Source organism: Sorex fumeus, unplaced genomic scaffold, assembly GCF_029834395.1.
Source record: "Sorex fumeus unplaced genomic scaffold, SorFum_2.1 ptg000213l, whole genome shotgun sequence".
Lineage (NCBI taxonomy): Eukaryota > Metazoa > Chordata > Mammalia > Eulipotyphla > Soricidae > Sorex > Sorex fumeus.
The window spans coordinates 2,503,373-2,523,964 of NW_026606270.1; the positions used below are offsets into that span (position 1 = coordinate 2,503,373).

Below are 20,592 nucleotides of genomic sequence, written 5' to 3' on the forward strand. Positions count from 1 at the left end.
AGACACAGTCTTACACACCAGAGAGACACACACAGTCACACACAGAGACACAGTCACACATATGTACACACACACAGAGACACACATAGTCACACACAAAGACACACAGTCACACACACATATATACATAGTCACACAACAGAGACACACAGTCACACATATGCACACATAGTCACACAACAAAGAGACATACAGATCACAGTCACACACAATCACATACAGTCACACACATATACACACACAGAGTCACACATACATGCAGGCGTGCACACACACGCACGCACACACACACAGAGTTACCAAAACATAAGCACACTGGCATTTGTGAATGGGCGTCAGCCCTGGTGCTCCTACGTTGAGAATTTAGCGGCAGCTTGACAGCACCCTCTTTCCAGTCTCCCCTCTTCCTGAGGGCACCCATCGGAGCGCAGAACTTTTGTGCACCCTCTTCCTTCTGGCGGGGTGCCCAAGTGCCTTCTACAACTCGGCACTGACATTTGTCGCTTCAGGTCCAGTTCTAATGTCACTTCTTACAGGAAGACTTCCCGGTTCTCCAGGTAAAATTTAATTACTCTCTCCTGAGCCCTTCCCCATTTAGGTCCAGATATGAGGTGATGAAAGTCCCTTTTTATTTATTTATTTATTTATTTATTTATTTTGGTGTGGAGCCACACCCAGCCGTGCTCAGGAATGAGAATTCCTTTTTAAGGGAATGAGCTGATACAGTTCCCCAGTTAGAGTCCCTGTGGACTGTGGCCTCATCTACGCTGACACAGAGGCTGGCAGAGCTCTGAGCGCCATCACCAACATCCTCGTGCCTGGTGACGTGATTTTATAAGACTTCCCTCTGGGTCACACACGTGGAAGCACTTTCTGTGCCTAAGCTGGATGGCCCCAGAAATCCTGTGACAAAGGTTCTTATTCACCAGGACTCAGTTGTGACAAATATTCATCTCACTCTGCCTCAGGGAAAGGTTTTGATCATGCCACGGCTGGGATCAGCAAAAACCTCCTTTTAGATTTGTCTCAATCCAGGGATTGCCCCGATCCTGCTGGGATTCTCTAGCTCAGCTTCTTGTTGGTATATTTGTTTTGGGGCCACACGGACTGACTCCTGGCCCTGTAGTCAGGGATCACTCCTGGCTGGGTGCAGGAGCCTATATGGGGTGTCAGAGACAACATCTGGGTGGGACATGTGCAAGGCAAACTCCCTACCCACTGTATTACCACTCTGGCCCTAGCGCAGCCTCTTAACTGTCCTCCTGGGTTGTTGTAGCCAGACCTGGTGGTTCCCCAAACATCCAGACATCCCTTCCGCCATCTGAGCTCTGTGGATGACCGGGTTCTTGCTCAAGTTTCTAAGCAAAGCCTCGCCGAAGGCACTCATTTGTTGGCCCAACTCAGGGCAAACTCATGCAGCCATCAGTGTAGTCAGGAGGCGTGATAACTGTGTTGAAAAGTGAGCATGTGCTCCCCTCTCACGCTGCAGGGCAGAGGATGTGGAGGACGTCAGGGGTTTCACTTGTACCAGCAAAGTGATTGTCCTTCACATCACTTTCTCTTCCCATGAATCCTTCAGCCGCAGTGCTGGGATTCACTGAAAGTACCGCAGGACCTAGCCAGGAGGAGGTCACCTGAGCTTCCCTGCCACTCCTTCACTTCCTCTCCCTTGCTCCCGGATAGCTATCTCTTATTTCCTCTTTCATTCTGAAAAACGCCTTCCAGCATTTTCTGCACCTTCCGGCACCATCAGTACTGAAATAGAAGCAATCACGAACAGAAGCACTGGCACAACAAATCCTTCTGGAGCCCCTGCTCCATGCCCCACCAAAGGCCCTTGGGGTTAGGTAATCAGAGAGACCAAATCTCTGTCCTGGTGGGGTGGATGTCTAATGCTAGCTAGCAGCTGGCACACTGTGTGCTGGGCACAAAATTGCCCTGGTACGGGCTGGAGCAATAGCACGGTGGGTAGGGCATTTGCCTTGCACGCGGCCAAACCGGGTTCGATTCCCAGCATCCCATATGGTTCCTTGAGCACTACCGGGGTAATTCCTGACTGCAGAGCCAGGAGTGTGACCTAAAAAGCAAAAAAAAAAAAATTGCCCTGGGAGACACTCATTTTGTTGCATGGTTCCACCAATGCGAACAAAGACGTCTAGAACAATTGGGAAACTAAACCAAGATCACATCATGTTGAGTGGCGGAGTCAAGCCTTGAGCGAAGGTGTTATGGTGAAGACACGCCCTCACTGTTGCGTAGATCTGGTGAGGGAGGACTTACCAATACGTAAGTCCCCTTGTCTTGGCCGCGTCACTCACCATCTGTCCCAATTTCCCCTGCCATCTCTTAAGGGGTATTATCAGCACGGCAAACTTTCTCCTGGTCAACATGCCCCATTGGGTTTCCCACTGGCAAACTGGCTTCTCTCTCTACCTTCAATGTCCTTCTTGGTCCTGTGTTCTCATTTTTGGCTGTTGTTTGATTCCTCCACCGCACAACTGACCTGATGAGGTGGTCCAATCTCCCCCCACCCATCACGTTCCTTGTTCCTTCTCTCCTATGCCTTCACCCAAGTTGCCACCAAGTTGGCCTTGTCCAGGTCACCGGTGACTTCCATGTGGTCTGATCCCTTTTTTCTCCTGTCTTGAACCTTAAGTGACCCTGACACATTCGATCTCTTCATTCCTGGGATATTCTATTCACGTGGTTTTGCCAACATCACACTATCTGCCTCTCAGGCTTACTTGCTGGTTGTCGTTTCCGACCCATTAAGACCAAAGTTTGAGGTTTTTGTCTTGGGCCTGTGGCCTCCCTTGAGCACACGGCTAATGGCATCACATCCTGCCCATGGGTCTCCATCCCACCTACACACCAATGGCTCCCAGCTTTCTCTCTCTCCTGAACGCATGTTCGCATTTCTCTCCCTCCATAGTTCTGACTAAAGGGGAATATTGAATTCCAAGAGACCTGAAGTGGATTCCTGATCTCCTCTCTGCACCAAGGTCTGCTCCAGGCTCAGCATCCTGGGCTGAGGGAACCATCCCTCACTACTTTCTCTGACCTGGCACTCAGCCTCCTGGTCATCCTCAACTCCCCACTTTCTCTGCACCTACAGCCCTTCCACTAAGATAGATTCACGATCCAGCCTCTCTGCTCTGACCATTCCTCTGCTGTCCCTCTTAGAGTGACCATGCATGCAGGAACTCTCATCTGCTTGAGCCCTGGCACAGTCACCAACTTAGAAGTAGCTTAATAAATATTTGTTGTTTGGATAAATATAAGATCACAAGAGTAAAGAAATGCCCCAGCCATCCACTGGTCCATTACCCCCATCTTCCCCCCCCCCTTCAAATTACAAAGGAGATGCTGAGGTTCATAAAGGAAGACCCAGGGTCAAAATTCAGCCAAGCGAACTATGAATTCAAATGGGATGGAGTCTTCTCTCTCTCTCTCTCTCTCTCTCTCTCTCTCTCTCTCTCTCTCTCTCTCTCTTCCTGTGTGCTTCCCCAATGACACTTTCATTCCCTGGAGCTCAAAGCCTCCACAAGATGGGCATTAGGGACACACGCAGTCCTTAATGCCCATCCTTAACGCCAGGAGCAGCAGTCCGGGGGAAAAGTAGAATTCTGACCTCAGGGCTCCAAGAGAGAGAGAATCCTAGGGAAGGCTCTGATTGGTTCCCTTTGGGTCAGGTAGCTTGGGGTGCGTTTACTGATTGGCCCTGCTGCAAGAGCGCCCGCCCCTGCGGCTGGAGGGGCGGAGCCTGTCACGGTGACAGGCTTATAAGGCGGGGAGGACGTGGTACCCAAGATGCTGATGCGCTTCCTCCCGTTTCCTTGCACGCAGGTGCCGGTTCTGGCCTTCTGGGCTCTGCAAGGCGCTTGGCCCGCTGCGGGCCGCCTGGCTCACCTTCTCACAGCCCGTGCCAGCCAGCTGCGGCCAGCTGCTGACCCAGCTCCTCCTGTGCAGTTGCCTAGCGGTGGCGGCGGCGAGCCTGGCTCACCAGTGGCTGGTGTCCTCCCTGCTCTGTCCAGCGGGACCCTCGGCCACCGCAGCTGCCGTCTGCGGCCTCCTGCTCTTCCTGCTGCTAGGCCTGGTGCCCCCAGCCCGCTGCCTGTTCGCGCTCAGCGTGCCCGCCCTGGGCACCAAGCAGGGCCGCCGCTTGCTATTGTCCTGCAGCTCCGCGACGCTGGCCACCTCCGCCGTGCCCAGTGTCCTGGCTAACCTGGGCGCGGTGGGCCGCGTGATGAGGTGCGTCACCGAAGGCTCCATGGAGAACCTCCTCAACACCACCCACCAGCTCCACTCTGCGGCCCGGGCTCTGGACGCCAGCGGCCACCGGGCTGTGAGTGTCCAGCCCCAGGGTGACGCCTCTGCCTTCCACGCTCACATGCTCAGGGTCACTCATCAGGTCCTGGCCGACTTCTCTGACCTGGAGTCTCTGGCCCGGGGCACAGCAGTGGGGGTCCAGCGACTGGCCGGGGGGCTATTTGCCCTGGGCCTCCTGGTGGACTCGGCCCAGTATCTGCATCATTACCTCACGGACCTGCGCTTCGATAATATCTACGGCACCAGGCAGCTGGTCCGGCGGCTGGAGCAAGCGGGGGACACACACTTGGTGGCCCCCCCGCCTCCGTGGCTGCTCTGGGCTGCCCGGCCACGGCTGACCCCCCAAGAGCTGCTGAATTGTCTGCCCCAGCTGGCCACGCTCATCCCTTTCCTGCTGGCCACAGCCCTGACCGCCGCCACAGACCACGTGACCTTCCTCCTGGCGCAGGCAGCTGTGGGCTGGGCTCGGGAGCTGCCCGTGGTGCCCGCCACGCTCACAGTCCAGTACAATGTAAGTGCCACCACGGCGGGCGAGGTGGGGTCTGTCAAAGCTTCAACCTCGGGGCTGGAGCCATGGCATAGCGGGGAGGGCGTTTTGCCTTGCACGCGGCCGACCCGGGTTTGATTCCCAGCATCCCATATGGTCCCCTGAGTACTGCCAGGAGTAATTCCTGAGTGCATGAACCAGGAGGAACCCCTGAGCATCGCTGGGTGTGACCCAAAAAAGAAAAAAAAAAGAAATTGTTCCTGGTGGGGCTCGGAGGGCCACTAGTGGTGGCGGGGATTGAACCCAGGTCAGCCACAGGCAAGCAAGTGCCTGCCCTCTCTACTCCCTCTCTGGCCCACAAAGTGGTCCTTGAAACTCTGTGTAAAGGGGCTGGCACGATAGCACAGCAGGTAGGGCATTCGCCTTGCATGTGGTCCACCCAGGTTCGATTCCCAGCATCCCATAGGGTCCCCCGAGCACCGCCAGGGAGTAATTCCTGAATGCAGAGTCAGGAGTAACGCCTGAGTATCGCCAGGTGTGACCCAAAAAGAAAAAAAAATAAGCTTCAACCTCAAGCTGAAGTTCACACTTCGCTCCTCGTCTCAGCCCTTGCCTCAGCCCCTCCCATGCCTGATGGCCCCGGCAGAGCAAAGCTCTACCAGGGACACCCATGGGCACCCTGAGATGTGAAAAGTTGTCCGTAAGATGACCCTTTTCCTCCCTGGCACCATGCCCCACCTTCATCTTCCTCCCTTTCCCCACAGGTTCTCCATGAACCTGAAAACGCGATTCTCTCTAAATGAGCCCAGGACTGTGCCCCGCGGGAGATGGTGGGCCAACACTGGCTTTTTAATAACAAAGGCTTTTAAGAATCTGACAGTAGGACTGGAGCGATAGCACAGCGGGGAGGGCGTTTGCCTTGCACGCGGTCGACCTGGGTTCGATTCCCAGCATCCCATATGGTCCCCCAAGCACCATCAGGAGTAACTCCTGAGTGCAGAGCCAGGCGTGACCCCTGAGCATTGCTGGGTGTGACCCAAAAGGCAAAAAAAAGAAAAGAAAAGAATCTGACAGTAGGGCCTAGGAATTGGATTCCCACTTCCCAACCGGGGGTCATAGTCATAGGGGTCCCAGGATATTCCAAGGGAGGATCACAGAGGAAAATTGCATCAATGAGGGGGTCATAGCATGAGACTCAAGGGCAAGCAGTAGGATGGGGGGGGGTCCGCAGGAAGGGAATAAGGTTGGTTAGAGAGCGGATGAGAAACATGGGTCTGAGTCAGGACTCAGGGACAGGGAGATAGGAGGGGGCGTGGGCACTTGCCTGCAAGCGGCCAGCACACACCTCACTCGAGCTCAGAGCCAGGAAGAGCCCCCGGACACTGCCAGGAGTGGCCCAGAGCCAGAAAGGAAAAAACAAAGCAGAGCAGAGATCTACCAGGGACACCCATGCGCCAAATCCTGCTTTTGTAAATTAGCTTTTATTGAACTTTTCAAGTCCATGCTGGAGTGATGGGCTGGAGTGATAGCACAGCGGTAGGGCAACTGCCTTGCACGCAGCCAGCAACGCCGAGCCGGGTTCGATTCCTCCACCACTCTCGGAGAGCCTGGCAAGCTACCGAGAGTATTCAATATGCCAAACACAGTAACAAGAAGTCTCACAATGGAGACGTTACTGGGCCCGCTTGAGCAAATCAATGAACAATGGGAGGACAGTGGCAGTGACAGTGATGCTAGAGCGATAGTATAGCAGGGAGAGCGGTGCCTTGCACACGACAGACCCAGTTTGATCCCTGTCATCCCATACGGCCCACCGAGTGGTGCGTGAGTGCAGGAGTCACCTAAAAAGCCAAAAATAAAATAAAATTGCCCAGGGCTCCTCCACAGAGACAATTTTGAGTAACTGTAAAATAGATTGCCTATTGTTTGAATAGCGATAGCACAGCGGGTAGGGTGCTTGCCTTGCACGCAGCCAACATGGCCGAGTTTGATTCCTCTGCCCCTCTCAGAGAGCCCGGCAAGCTACTGAGAGTATCTCGCCTGCACAGCAAAGCCTGGCAAGCTACCCGTGGCGTATTCGATATGCCAAACACAGTAACAACAAAGTCTCCAATGGAGACGTTACTGGGCCCACTCGAGCAAATCGATGAACAATGGGAACACAGTGTGTGTATATTACGTTTCCATGGGTACCAATTGGTACGTTTACTAGCAGATCAAGACCTACGGCTGGAGCTGGAGCGATAGCTCAGCAGGTAGGGCATTTGCCTTGCATGTGGTCGACCCAGGTTTGATCCCCAGCATCCCATATGGTCGCCTGACCACCGCCAGGAGTAATTCCTGAGTGCATGAGCCAGGAGTAACCCCTGTGCAATGCTGGGTGTGACCCAAAAAGCGAAAAAAAAAAAAGACCTAAGTCTTTTTTTGTTTTCTGGGCCACGCCTCAGGAACCGCTCTTGGCAGGGATCAGGGGACCAAAATTGGTGCCAGGGATCAAACCTTGGTGTGCCACATGTCAGGCAAGCACCCTACCTAAACCTACCGGAAGACAACTAGCTCTCCAATTCTCAATCTTTTCTTTGACCAGAACTATTTTTATTTCGGGTGGTGCACTCTGACACAGAAATCCACTGTTTGTCTAAAGCCAAAATGTCAGGCCTGGGCTAAAGAAAATAATGTTAATCAATGTGTATTGATCACTTCTATCTACACACAGGCAAAGTGGTTTTCCCTCTGCTTGAAATCTATTCATTTAGGGGATCACATCCAGCTTTTTAAAACAGCTCCAGTAGACCGGACTAGAAATTAATTGCAGAGAGTTGTAGGTGACAGACCTACTGTTTTATGAATTCTTTCCCACAGCGCAGTCCGAGCCTCAGGGAGTTGTTCTAACGTGCTTTTCTGACTGTCGGTGCCAGTGAAGAAATGTGCTGGGTTGTACCCCAAACGTCCCTTGGCTGAGTTCATCTCCTCAAACCCATAACATCGAGGTTTGCGAATCATATTATTCTCCATAGAGCCCTGACACCAGGCCCTCTTATTGTGTGGGGATCTTTCTCGGGAGGCAGGCTTGGGGTTGGGGCATACCTAGCAGTGCTCAGGGCTCACTCCTGGCTCTGTGCTCAGGGCTCACTCCTGACTCTGTGCCCAGGGCTCACTCCTGAATCTGTGCTCAGGGCTGACTCCTGGCTCTGTGCTCAGGGCTCACTCCTGGCTCTGTGCTCAGGGCTCACTCCTGACTCTGTGCTCAGGGCTCACTCCTGGCTCTGTGCTCAGGGCTCACTCCTGGCTCTGTGCTCAGGGCTCACTCCTGACTCTGTGCTCAGGGCTCACTCCTGGCTCTGTGCTCAGGGCTCACTCCTGGCTCTGTGCTCAGGGCTCACTCCTGGCTCTGTGCTCAGGAATAGATCATTCTTGACTCTCTGCTCAGGGATGACGCCTGACAGTGCTTGGGAACCCTCTGCAGGGCTGGGGGTTGAGTGGGGTGGGCCGTGTGCAAGGTGAGCCCGGCACTGCTCCTCCAGTCCTTCATCACTTACGATTTTACCCTTCAGCACAAGTGGCTGCTTTGGGAGGCCACGTGGTTTGTTCCCTCTTGCCTCCCATGTTCTGTGAAGGCTCCTGAAGTGTCCTCCCATGAAAGGCTCGGGCCAAGTGCTCAGTGGCTATAGCCACCTTCATCCTTCCTGCTCCCCACGACTTCCAGAGCCCCCAAGATGCTCCACAGTCCTCCCGGTGCTCACCCACCCCGCCTGACCCTCTCGGACTCTCCTGCCAGGGCATGTCCGGGGGGGACTAAAGCAGTTCCAGGTCAGGTCGCTGCTAAGACACAGACGGATGGCAAAGATGTCAGTCCTGGAGGAAGTGAGTCTCTGAGCTGGCCAACTAAGAAACGTGCTGAACGTCACCTGCCGACGGGACTGGCTGTCACCACCATTTACCAGTGAGGACACTGAGGCGATGAGAAGCCAGAGGTTTGCCCAAAGTCAGCCAACCCACAAGGGCCAGAGCCGGAAGGAGGGACACGGTGACGTGGGGCATGGGGGCACTTGCTTCCTGGGCTCTCCTCTCCGTGAGAGACTCTCACAAGAGACCAGAGCGAGGGGACAGTGGGGGAGGCACCTACCCTGCAGCCCTGGCACCTCAGAGGGTCCCCCGGCCCCAGCAGGAGCAAGCCCTGAGCACAACTAGGTGTGGCTCCACACACACACACACACACACACACACACACAACATGCATGAGAGTGGAGAGAAGTGGGGGAGAGTGGTGAGGGCAGGTGCCCAGTGTGCACCCGCCCTGGGTTTAAGTCTCAGCAACACTGGGTCCCTGGGGCCTCACCAGCCTGGGCACCCCAAGCAGTGAAGGGTGCAGAGACCAGCAACACTTGGGGGGGTGACCTGGGGTAACCAGTCCAGCCTCAACCACATGGTGGTCTGCTGAGAGATGCCAGCAGGTCCCCTCCACCTTCTGAGCACCCACTCGGGAGCCCCCCTGAAATATGAATAGGGCAGAGATGTAACCCGAGCTCAGTCCCCAGGCTCACAACAGCAAATTACTGAGAGGAAACATTGAGGCCTGGAGGCAGCTCCTAGGGCTGCTCCCTGGACTTGAACCCCGAACGCAACTGGGGGTGACCCCCCAAACAGGGGAACATTCAAGATGGCAGGAGTCCAAAGACAAATATTGTAATACTGTAGCGTGAAGGGTCTCAAGTTGAAAGTTTTTTTTTTTCCTAATTCAAAAGAAACACGTTGGGGACTGAGCCATAGTACAGCGGGTGGGATGTTTGCCTTTCCACACGGCCGATCCAGGTTCGATCCCCAGCACCTCCAGGAGTAATTCCTGAGTGCAGAGCCAGGAGTAACCCCTGAGCATCACCGGGTGGGACCCAAAAAGCACAAATGAAAAAAATAAAAGAAGCATTTTGTGTTATTACAGTTAAACATTTTATTTTAAAATAAGCATTTTCAAACGAAGCATCCTCCAAAAATACTGTGTGCCAGGCAGAGAAATTGACCCTGGAGGCAGTGGGCACCCAGTCGGGTGGGATGGTTGAACTCTGACCCCCGTTTCCTCCAGACACAGAATTCCCAGAGCCCGGAGGAACTGTGTGGTCTCCGCTGAGAACAGAGCAGGGGACCCCCTCTGCCCTCAGCTGGGGTTGGCCCTGGGTCAGCCACAGGTCATCTTCCGGGCTTAGCCCACCCCCCCACCCCCCACCCCTCTCTAAATGGGGCCTGAGCCAGATTTAACCTCTGAGGGTTGTCGGGAAAGAATGCACCACATGCTAATTAAGAGCTCCAAAAGAGAAAATTCTCTGAAACACTGGCGGTGTGTTTTCCCAGAAAACTTCTGTTTCCTGGGAGTCATAACAAAGAGCATCTGTCGGGCCCAGATTCAGACTCTGCATCTCCCTGGATGCTCCCGGGAACCGGGAAGGCAGGAGTCACCTCTGCACCCATTTCACAGATGAAAGTGGGGGAAAGTCGAGGCAGGGCAGCTGAGCTGAGGCCTGCCTGCTAACGCGGCCTCTCTCTCTCTCCTTGCCAAGGCCACCTACACCGTCCTGGGCTTCATCCCCTTCCTCTTCAACCAGCCGCCCGCCGAGAGCCCCTTCGTGTCCACTCAGCAGACCTTGGAGTGGGAGCTTCGCTTTACCTCCCCCACCTGCCCGCTGCTGGCCCCGCAGCCCCCGGGCACGGCTGCCCCCCTGGCCGCGGGCGCCCTGCAGCTCCTGGCCGGCTCCGCTGTCCTCCTGGAAACCTACGCCGGCCGCCTGCGCCACGCCATCGCCGCGTCCTTCTTCCCGGACCACGAGGCCCAGAGGGTCCGTCACCTTCACGCCCGGCTCCAGCGCAGACGCCCCCGGGGGTCTCCTTCCCGCCCCCCACACCTGGACCTGCCTGCCGCCAGCACCCAGCGCTCAGAGGCTGGACACTGATGGACAGAGCAGAGGGCCACTCACCTGCGCCGGAAGCGCATGCGTCTTCTGCTCCGCCCTGTGTGACCTTGGTGGGGGCTTGCTTGCCCTCTCTGAGCTTCCATTTCTACCCCTGCAGGACGATTACTGAGTGACACTGAGGTGCTGGGCAGTGAGATGCGAGGCAGGAACGGCCTCGTGACCAGAGAGGGTCCTGTAGGGGCCAGCGGGGCTGCGGTCCAGCGCCAGACGCAGAGAGCTTGGCCCCACTGAGCTGGGTCCCCGCCTCCTAAATGATCCCCCACCACAATCTCCTGGACTTATTTATGCAGTAACCTAAGATGTTATTTATGAAAATCTAACTAGAGTGTTTCCTCCTGTGCTTCAGTGTCCCTCAGGGTTGCCTGAGCTGGCACACAGATCCAGGACGATCTCACTGCTGGAAGGTTAGTGCCCACTGAGCAGCAGAGTTGAGTTGACAGCATCTGTCAATCAAGTGCTGAGGAGACCCGGTTCCTGGAACTGGGGAGAGATTTTGAGGGGAAGGTGCTGCCCTGGCACACGGCAGACTCCAGTGTGATGCCCAAGCACCAGATGGTCTCTAGAGTGCCACTTGGGTACCCCCCTCCAAATAATAAAACAAAATCCGTTCCCTGGTTTGTCTGAAATTTACAAAGAACAAGGAACCCCATGATTTTTATTTATTAAATAAAATTCATTAAATTTTGCTTGTTGGGTCCCACCAGCGATGCTCAGGGGTTCCTCCTGCCTCTGCACTCAGGAATTACTCCTGGTGGTGCTCGGGCGACCCTATAGGATGCTGGGGATCGAACCCAGGTCGGCCGCGTGCAAGGCAAACGCCCGCCCCGCTATGCTATTGCTCCGGCCCCCAACCCCATGGATTTTGCTGAGCACAGGCCCTACAAAAACATAGTGAAATCTGTCTCCATGAGAGCCCCTCTCTCTGGGGTGGGAATGGGGGGCCCTTGTTTTTTTTATTTTATGTATCATTTTTAAAATCAAATCACCGTGAGATACACAGTTACAAAGTTGTGCATAATTGGGCTTCAGTCATGCCATGTTGCAGCCCCGTCCTCCCTAGCACATTTCCCACCTCCCCTACTCCCGTGTGAGTCCTCACTTCTGTGGATACAACAGGTGCCCGGTCCTCTGCCTGCCTGAGGGGGGCTCAGCCAACCGGAAACCCAAGCACCGTGGGGCAGGGCGGGGCTGGTCTGCAGGTCCCGATGTCTCAGGGCCTGAGCACTGCATTGGGCCCCAGCCATAAACCACCCCGCACACCACTTGGGAGCCCCCGCCAAAAGAAAAAGGGAGAAAGACACAGTCTTTTATTTTATTTTTATAAAGGAGTTCACAATATTTTGAATACGTTTAATAGCACAGCAGTAGGGCATTTGCCTTGCATGCAGCCAGCCTGGCCAAGCTGGGTTCGATTCCTCCGCCCCTCTCGGAGAGCACGGCAAGCTCCCGAGAGTATGTTCACTATGCCAGACACAGTAACAACAAGTCTCAAAATGGAGACGTTACTGGGCCTGCTCGAGCAAATCGATGAACAACGGGAGGACAGTGTGTGTTTGCTAGAATATTCGAACACCAATTCCACCACCATGACACCTCCCCACCACCATATTCCAGACGTTTCCAGCCCCAAACCCATCCCCTGCCCCAAAGCAGAACCGAAACAATTTTTTTGTATTGTTTGTTATGAATAAACCCCTGGAGATTCTCCAAAGATGTTTTCTTGGAGGAAAGTGAGTGAAGATTGTTGTATTTCACCCAGGGGCCATTAAGCCCTTCTAGAAGAGATCGCTAACATGTTGTTAGAGGTTGAGCCTTGTGTGCTCTGAGATTGGTTGCCTTCTACTTCAAATCCCATCAAATGTGGCGCGCGACTCTTGGAGTATGAGTGATATCACGTGGGCCAGGAATAGGTTCACTCATGGGTGAGGCTCTGTTCGAGTGTGTGAAGAGCGGCAGTGAGCATGGTGGCAACTGAGTTCTGGAGGTTTTTGGCTGCCAGGGCTGGGTCCCTTGGGGCAGGGAGGGGCCTCACCCACCCCCCCTTGGGGTAAAGACACTTAGTCTTCATTTAAATAATGTGCTTGGTCATTTTCTACCCTATTCCATTTCACCAGATCCAATTCTAGATGATTCCGGTCTAGTTCGCCTCGTGAAAGAAATGATTAGAGAGAGAACTACAGTACACACACACACACACACACACACACACACACACACACACACACCAAAAACTGAAACTCCTTTGGAAAAAAGGGCCTGTGAGGTGGCAGACTCCCTAGATCAGGCTACCCAGGAGATGCTGGCGGACAGGGGAGTCACAGAGAGGAGGAGTTCCTAGTGAGGGTGCAGTACCACTTCGGGTTCTCTGATTACAGCCCTGCCGAATAAAATCGCCTTCCCTCTCCATCTGTGTGGCTGCCCGAATGTTTAGCAAATTCCAGGGCCCAGCCCCCAGCCCCCCTCCTGGGAGTCTCCAGCAGTGCAGAGCAAGGCTGATGTACATGACTCCCAGCCATGGGGATGCACCCCCAGGTGGTGACTGCAAAAAGACAGGGGCACAGGGATGCTCGGGCCCCCCACCTTCCACCCCTACTGGCAGCTGTAAAGGTGTTTAGGCAGTGGGGCCTCACACTGGCCTCTACAGCCCCCCGACAACCCCAGAGGCATGTGTGCTCATGCTTGGGGGTGTGGGGGGGTTCCCCTGACACCCCACCCCAGGGCCACTCTCCACAAATCTACTCTGCGCTTCAGGCAGTGCCGCGCCCACGAGTTTCCTAAATTGCACAGGCAATGGGATCCTCCTATGGGAACCTCCTCCCGAAAAAGATTAGAGCATCCCAGATAGTGTTGATGGGGGGGGGCATATGAAGCCCGGGGGCGTGCAGGGAAATGCTTAACAACTGGTGCTAAAAATAAGCATCCCCACCCCCCAAGCCCTGGTGAGTCATGTTGCCGGCTTCCTACAGTGTAAATACTCCCACCAGGCAAAGTCAGGCCACCCACTCGATGTCACCAGCAGGGGGTTTTGAAAGAGGGGACCCCATGTGCTCTCCAGGGCTGCTGTGGGGGTCTCTCGGCACAGTTACAAAGACTCGGTACTCTGCGTGTGTGTTGTCTTAGTTAAACCTCAGCCGAGAGCTTGAGACAGCTGGCGGGCTTATGCTCCTTCAGCACGAAGCAGTTGAGACTCAAGGAGATTTTATTCTTTGGTAAGAGCTGCACATCGAGTGAGCCGCAGAGCCAGGCAGGATTTAAAGCCAGGGCACCTGCGGCCGAGCCCACAAGTCTTACAGGCTTCCCAAGTCAGGGTGAAGTCCCCTCTGCCTGTCACCCTCCCACCTGTCTCTCTCCATCAGCTTCTAGAGCTTAACCCAGTGGATAAAAGACGAGGCTGGAGATTCTGATGTGACCTAAGGGAGCACCGTCAAGGGGCGCTTCAGCGGCTGAGTGATCTGTCTGTATCCAAATCAGACATGTTCCATGACCTCCAATAAGAGCAATCTCGGGGATGCTCCTTCTGAGACTTACTGCAGGGGGAGTGACGGGGTTTTGAATGCAAGCTTCACACCAGGGGTGATTCAAGTGGCAATCTATGAATTCACAAAAGTCTAGGCACTCTTCGCATGTGTTTGGTGGCCATAAGCTGCTTCCTCACCCCAGCCTGCCACCGCCGATGAATTCATAAAGGAGAGAACAGGGCCGCCCACCTGGTTGGTGATCAGTTGCCCTTTATTCCAGTCTCCCAGCATGCCTGTTTCAAACTCACTGAGCACCCAATTCTAGTTTCCCCCTCTGCCTATATTCCATCACCCCATGCCCACTCTCGCCACCTTAGTCAAGAGCCCAACCTCCAAGGTTGGGGGTAGCAACTATCCCTAGGTCAGATAGTGCAATCAATATATGTAAAACCCTTCCTTCAGGGGAAGCTCTTCTAAGATGAAGATCTCTTCCTGCTAGGAGGTCTAATCAAGGGCAGAATTTTATGTAAAGGCATGTTTCTGGGCTGGAGCGATAGCACAGTGAGTAGGGTGTTTGCCTTGTATGCAGCCAACATGGCCGACCCAGGTTCGATTCCCAGAATTCCATATGGTCCCTCGAGCACAGCCAGGAGTAATTCCTGAGTGCATGAGCCAGGAGTAACCCCTGAGCATTGCTGGGTGTGACCCAAAAAGCCAAAATAAATAAATAAATAAAGGCATGCTTTCCCCTTCCTTAGTCCATATCCATTTAAACTCACTGTATCACTGTATCAATGTCATCCTGTTATTCATCGATTTCCTCGAGCAGGCACCAGTAATGTCTCCTGAGATTCGTCCTAGCCCTGAGATTTTAGCAAGTGCCACATTGGAGGCTCCTTCAGGGTCAGGAGAATGAGATCCATCATTGTTACTGGGTTTTGGCATATCGAATACGCCGGAGGGAGCTTGCCAGACTCTGCCGTGTGGGCAGAATACACTCGATAGCCTGTCAGAACTCAATGGTTCTCTCCAAGAGTGAGAACTAGACAAAGAGGTCCAGGAGCTGGGTTTTATAGTTCCTGGGTCTTGGCTGTTGATGGGATAACACGGCACTGGGGGGAGTTGGTGGATAGTGCCTAGCTACTGGAAGATGGGGGATCTGGGTGGAGGAGGCCTTGTCCCGATCTGAGCAGGCTTGGAGATCTCAGCCCTGCGTCCAGCACACCTGGGTTCCGCTGCCAGTTCCTTCATGCTTGAGGCTCATCTGAACATGTGGAGAGTGGTCTTAAGCATGGCTGTGGCTGGTTCCGGAGGTCTTCAGCTGCCGAGGCTCATTTAAGCAGTCATCTTAAATTTAAGTAAAGTAAGTAAAGACCCCCCCGTTGATCATCGATTTGCTCGAGCGGGCCCAGTAATGTCTCCATTGGAGACTTTGTTGTTACTGTGTCTGGCATATCGAATACTCTCGGTAGCTTGCCGGGCTCTCCGAGAGGGGCGGAGGAATCGAACTCGGGTCGGCCATGTTGGCCACGTGCAAGGCAGACGCCCTACCCGCTGTGCTATCACCCCATGTGCACTCAGTGGGCTTGGTCTGCCCCGTGCCGGACGTCTGACACTAAGTGCAGCCATCATCGTGCTGCGGGGCCTCTCATGGTGCAGGACGTCAGGCAACCCTCAGCCCACTCCGCTCATCTTAAATTTACTTCTTATTAATCTTTCTAGTCATTTTGTATGAACACAGTAAAAGATATATTAAGCTTATAGGGTGGCTCTCCTGGGGACAACTCGCTATTGATCCCAGACTACAGTCCTCAGGCCAGATTAGTCCTTCCTAACCCCAGCAGAGTCCTTATCCAGTTGTTTCTCTTTGGGTCATGACAGAGTTTGTCCACGACCATGCTTTTAACTTATAAGGTTTATGGTGCTTAGTCTGTTTCGTTTTGATATCAGGGTAGTGTACTACTTGCCCAGGGTCCATCCAAGCCTCTTAATCAGAACCCTCCTTATCGGGTGCTAGGAGATAAGGGCAACTGAGGCTTACGTTAAGTAAACATGACAGATGCCCAGGAGTAAATATTATTAGGAGTCAATTAACTCTCAAGTAATAAGAGCATACCATTAACTGTCTTCCTGTGTCTATACAAAAAAACATTACTCTAAAGTAAATAGAAAAGGACATAAAGGAAAGAGAAAAGCAATTATTTAATTTACAAATACAAAATCCAGAGATCTCTGAAGAATCTGACTTTAAGAGTCACAGGTTCTGATTAGGGGAAATGAGCGATTAACAGACAGGGGAAGAAGAACACAAAGGAGAAGTTAAAGATAAACACAGAGGAATGGGAGTGTCTCAGGAGCACTGTTATGGGTGTTACTCAGTAAACATAAGCTCCCTGCGGCAGAGGAGAAAGGTCAGAGAAGAAAGGACAAATGAGGGGCTGGAGCGATACACACTGGGTAGGGCTTTTGCCTTGCACGCAGTCAGGCTAGATTCAATTCCCATCATCCCATATGGTTCCCAGGCACTTCCAGGAGTAATTCCTGAGTGCAAAGCCAGGAGTAACTCCTGTGCATTGCCAGGTGTGACCCAAAAAGGAAAAAAAAGAAAGGACAAATGAATGTTATCCTACAGTGATCAAACAGGAACCAAGCAAGGCTTCGTAAGACCAAAAGCATCTTCAAGAGCTGAAGTGAAGTGCTTCTCAGAAGGGGGTATCATGACACTTTTCCTGGGGTGTGATTACTGTCATCCTCTTGCTAAAAGTTAAAATCCAGAAGTAAAACCAACAATCAATGTCAAACAGTGGTGGACATTTTTTTTTATTTCCCTTCATATCTGAAATCTATCAGATCCCAGTAGATTCAGATTCCTTATAATTCATTTCTAGATGTCCACAAAGGAGCATTTTTTCCTTTCCAAGTAGACCAAATTGGAACAGCACCAGGACTGATGCTCAGAGGACTTTCACTGTAATCTGTCACTGTCCTCCTGTTGTTTATCGATTTGCTCGAGAGGGCCCAGTAACGTCTCCATTGGAGACTTTGTTGTTACTGTGTTTGGCATATCGAATACATCATGGGTAGCTTGCCAGGCTCTGCCGTGCGGGGGAGATACTCTCGGTAGCTTGCCGGGCTCTCCGAAAGGGGTGGAGGAATCGAACTCGGGTTGGCCATGTTGGCTGTGTGCAAGGCAAACGCCCTATTGCTGTGCTATCGCTCCAGCAGAAGACTTTAGGCTTGTGAAATAAATGAGTCAATTCGGTGATTATATAAAGCAGCAAAGAATAAGCTACTCCAACAGAGACGGGACAGTGCACTGAGTTTTGAGTAGTTAGAGTATGTGACTTGATCCTTTAAACATGAAAGACACAAGATGACGCCACTCGATTCGATTCCAGTCCTGGATTCAGCACCAGACTCTCGTGGACAGCGCCTCTGGTTCCTCCCAGAGTCTTATTCTTCTGGGCTTTAGATTAATACTGAAATTCTAGGCCCGATTTTCTTTGTAAATCTAAAAAACATATTTTAATTCCAATCACTGAAGTTGAATTAATTTTTACCTGTCTTATTTCTTTATGGAACCCTCCCAATCTTTACTTTGCTTTTGTATCAAATCTAGCTATAATGCTACCTCCTGCTAGTTTCACTCTTAGACTGACTCTTTAAAAAAAACTTTTGTTAATTCATTTTTAATTGAATCACCAGGAGATACACAATTACAAAGCTGTTTATGGTGGGTTTTAGTCATACAATGTTCCAACATCCGTCCTTTTTCATTAGTGTACATTTCCCACCACCAATGTCCCCAATTTCCCTCCCATCACCCACACACCACACACCACCACCCACTGCCTGAATTTTCTTCTCTCTCTCTCTTTCTCTCTCTCTTTCCTTTTGGGCGCTATGGCTTGAAGTATAGATACTGAAAAGTTATCCTACATATTCCTTTACGTACTTTCAGCACTCAGCTCTTGTCCAGAGTGATCATTTCCAACTATCATTGTCATAGTGGCCCCTTCTCTATCCTAACTGCCTCTGCACCTCCCACCGCCATATTTGTGGCAAGCATCCACTTCCGGACTCTTTTGATAGGTTCTCTTGATAAATAGTTAATGAAGGGCTGGGGAGATAAATTAAAGAACCACATGCCTTGCCTGTACAGGACCTTTGAATTTAATTCCTGGCATGATGTGGCCCTCTGAGCAGCACAGAAGTGACCCTGGAAGCCCCTGGGTATTACTGGGCCCTGGCATCATTGTATCACTGGGCCTGAGGATTAAACCACCCAGTTCAGATGACCAAGGAATGGCAGGAGTGGCCCCAATTCCCCCTGAGTCTTGGGAGGTAAAAAAAAATAATTAAAAAATGAAATAAATATTTATTGAAGTCCTCATATATAAGGAAGGTAGAGAATAGTGTCTCCTGCCCCCGCGCCTGGCTGTCCTCACCGGGGCCCCTTGGAGAGGGGAGGGTTGAGTTTCTCTCCCCCCCCCCCCGACCCCGAGCAGAGCCCCAGCAGCTGAGGACCTCCGGAGCCAGCCACGGCCATGCTGGGACCACTCTCCACACGTCCAGACGGGCCTCATGAATGAAAGAACTGGCAGAGGAACCCAGGCATGCGGGTCCCAGGGCTGAGGTCTCCAAGCCTACTCAGATTGGGACTGGGCCTTCTCCAACCAGACCCCCCATCTTCCAGTATCCCTCCCTCCTCCCCCCCCCCCGTGCCCTCCCATCCCACCCTGCCTCTGTGGCAGGGCATTCCCTTTTGTTCTCTCTCTCCTTTTGGGTGCTGTGGTTTGCATTGAGTGGCAGTCATGTTCGGTCTATAGTCTACTTTCAGCATGCATCTCCCATCCTTGGAGGTTCCTCCCAACACCTTTATTTGGTGCTGCCTTCTCTATCTGAGCTGCCTTTTTCCCTAGCATGTGCGGCTGGCCTCCAAGTCATGGAATGAACCCCCCTGTACTTATCTTAGCTATTCTTGGGTGTTAGTATAACTGAAACCCAAGCACAAAAATTTGTAAGTGGGTGCCTTGCATGTGGCCAACCTGGGTTCGATCCCCAGCATGCCATATGGTCCCTCTGAGCACCACCAGGAGTGATTCCTAAGTGCAGAGGCAGGAGTAACCCCTGAGCATCACCAGGTGTGGCCTCAAAACTTTTTAAAAATGGACAAAAATGTTAGTAGAGAATAGGGGGTAAAAAGTGGTCTATTTGGTGGTATGTTTTCAAGACAGACTTGAGGACCTTGCTTAAATGTTGGTTATCAGTGGTGAGGGAGGAGGGGAAGCAAAGATTCCTGAACATTCAGCTTTAGAGATGGATGCACGCAGCTGGTGCCTTTATTAAAATGTCTTCTCGAAGACAGAAAGATTAGAGGTGGACAAGAGAGCAGTGGGAAAACAAGGTTCCACTTCAGCCGTAGTTCTGTTGCCAAATATTCTTCTTTCTGCTGACAAGTGGGCTTGGAGGCTGGGCAGAAGACAGCACTGGCAGGCTTAGAGGGAGAGAGACCATTGATTGCATTAATCTGGCTAAAAGGATTGTTCTGGACAACACGCAGGGGTGCCGCACACCCGGGACACAGGGAGGCATCCTGGGCTTAGTTGGCATTTCCTCCCCTGGAAAGAGCTGAGTAAGGGACAGTCGAGTGCAGTGGGGACTGGAAGAATAAACTTGGGGATCAGCTGCCAGTCTGACCCCCGATGTTATGACATGGTCTCACCAGCTAAGCCACTGGGTTCAAATCCTAGGAACTCTCCCCCAGCTCAATAACGCACACTTGCTTTTTTTTCTTTTTCTTTCATTTTTTTGGGGGGGTCACACCCGGTGATGCACAGGGGTTACTCCTGGCTCTGTACTCAGGAATTACTCCTGGCGGTGCTCGGGGGACCATATGGGATGCCAGGGTTTGAATCCGGGTGGGCCGTGTGCAAGGCAAATGCCCTCCCCACTGTACTATTGCTCCAGCCCAATAACCCACGCTTCTTTGAGCCAGTGTTTTCCAATGAACTGAGCCTCATGAGTCTGTAGAATGGAAATCGGCTGATACCTCCCTCACGGGATCTGTGGTTATATACAGAACTTACCCATGAGAAATACCCAGCAGGCATCAGGGGTGGGACTTCATACACCCAGAGTCATCCCTTGCCTTGGGACCTGTCCTTTGTGGTAATGGTGTTGCTGTTGTTGTTGTTGTTGGTGGTGGTGTGTGTGTGTGTGTGTGTGTGTGTGTGTGTTTGTGGGGGGGAGTGTCCTGGATCCTGGCTGGTGCCTCCAAAATACATCCCTGACAAGTTCCCTCTCATTCAGCTCCAGCCCATTAATGTGGTCTATCCACGGGACTTTTGAGGGA

At 52.6% G+C, this 20,592-nt stretch overlaps 1 protein-coding gene across 1 annotated transcript; it reads left to right on the top strand.

Moving 5' to 3' along the window:
• Positions 1-606: 606 nt before the first annotated feature.
• OCSTAMP (osteoclast stimulatory transmembrane protein) lies at positions 607-10,758 on the top strand. Its single transcript, XM_056108457.1, has 3 exons — positions 607-611; positions 3,847-4,840; positions 10,369-10,758. The coding sequence occupies exons 1-3, from the start codon at positions 607-609 to the stop codon at positions 10,756-10,758; spliced, it is 1,389 nt and encodes a 462-aa protein (XP_055964432.1).
• The last annotated feature ends 9,834 nt before the right edge of the window (positions 10,759-20,592 follow it).

Coding starts and splice junctions, on each gene's coding strand:
- OCSTAMP (XM_056108457.1), top strand. Junction 4,841..10,368: donor CGCTCACAGTCCAGTACAAT/GTAAGTGCCACC, acceptor CTCCTTGCCAAG/GCCACCTACACCGTCCTGGG.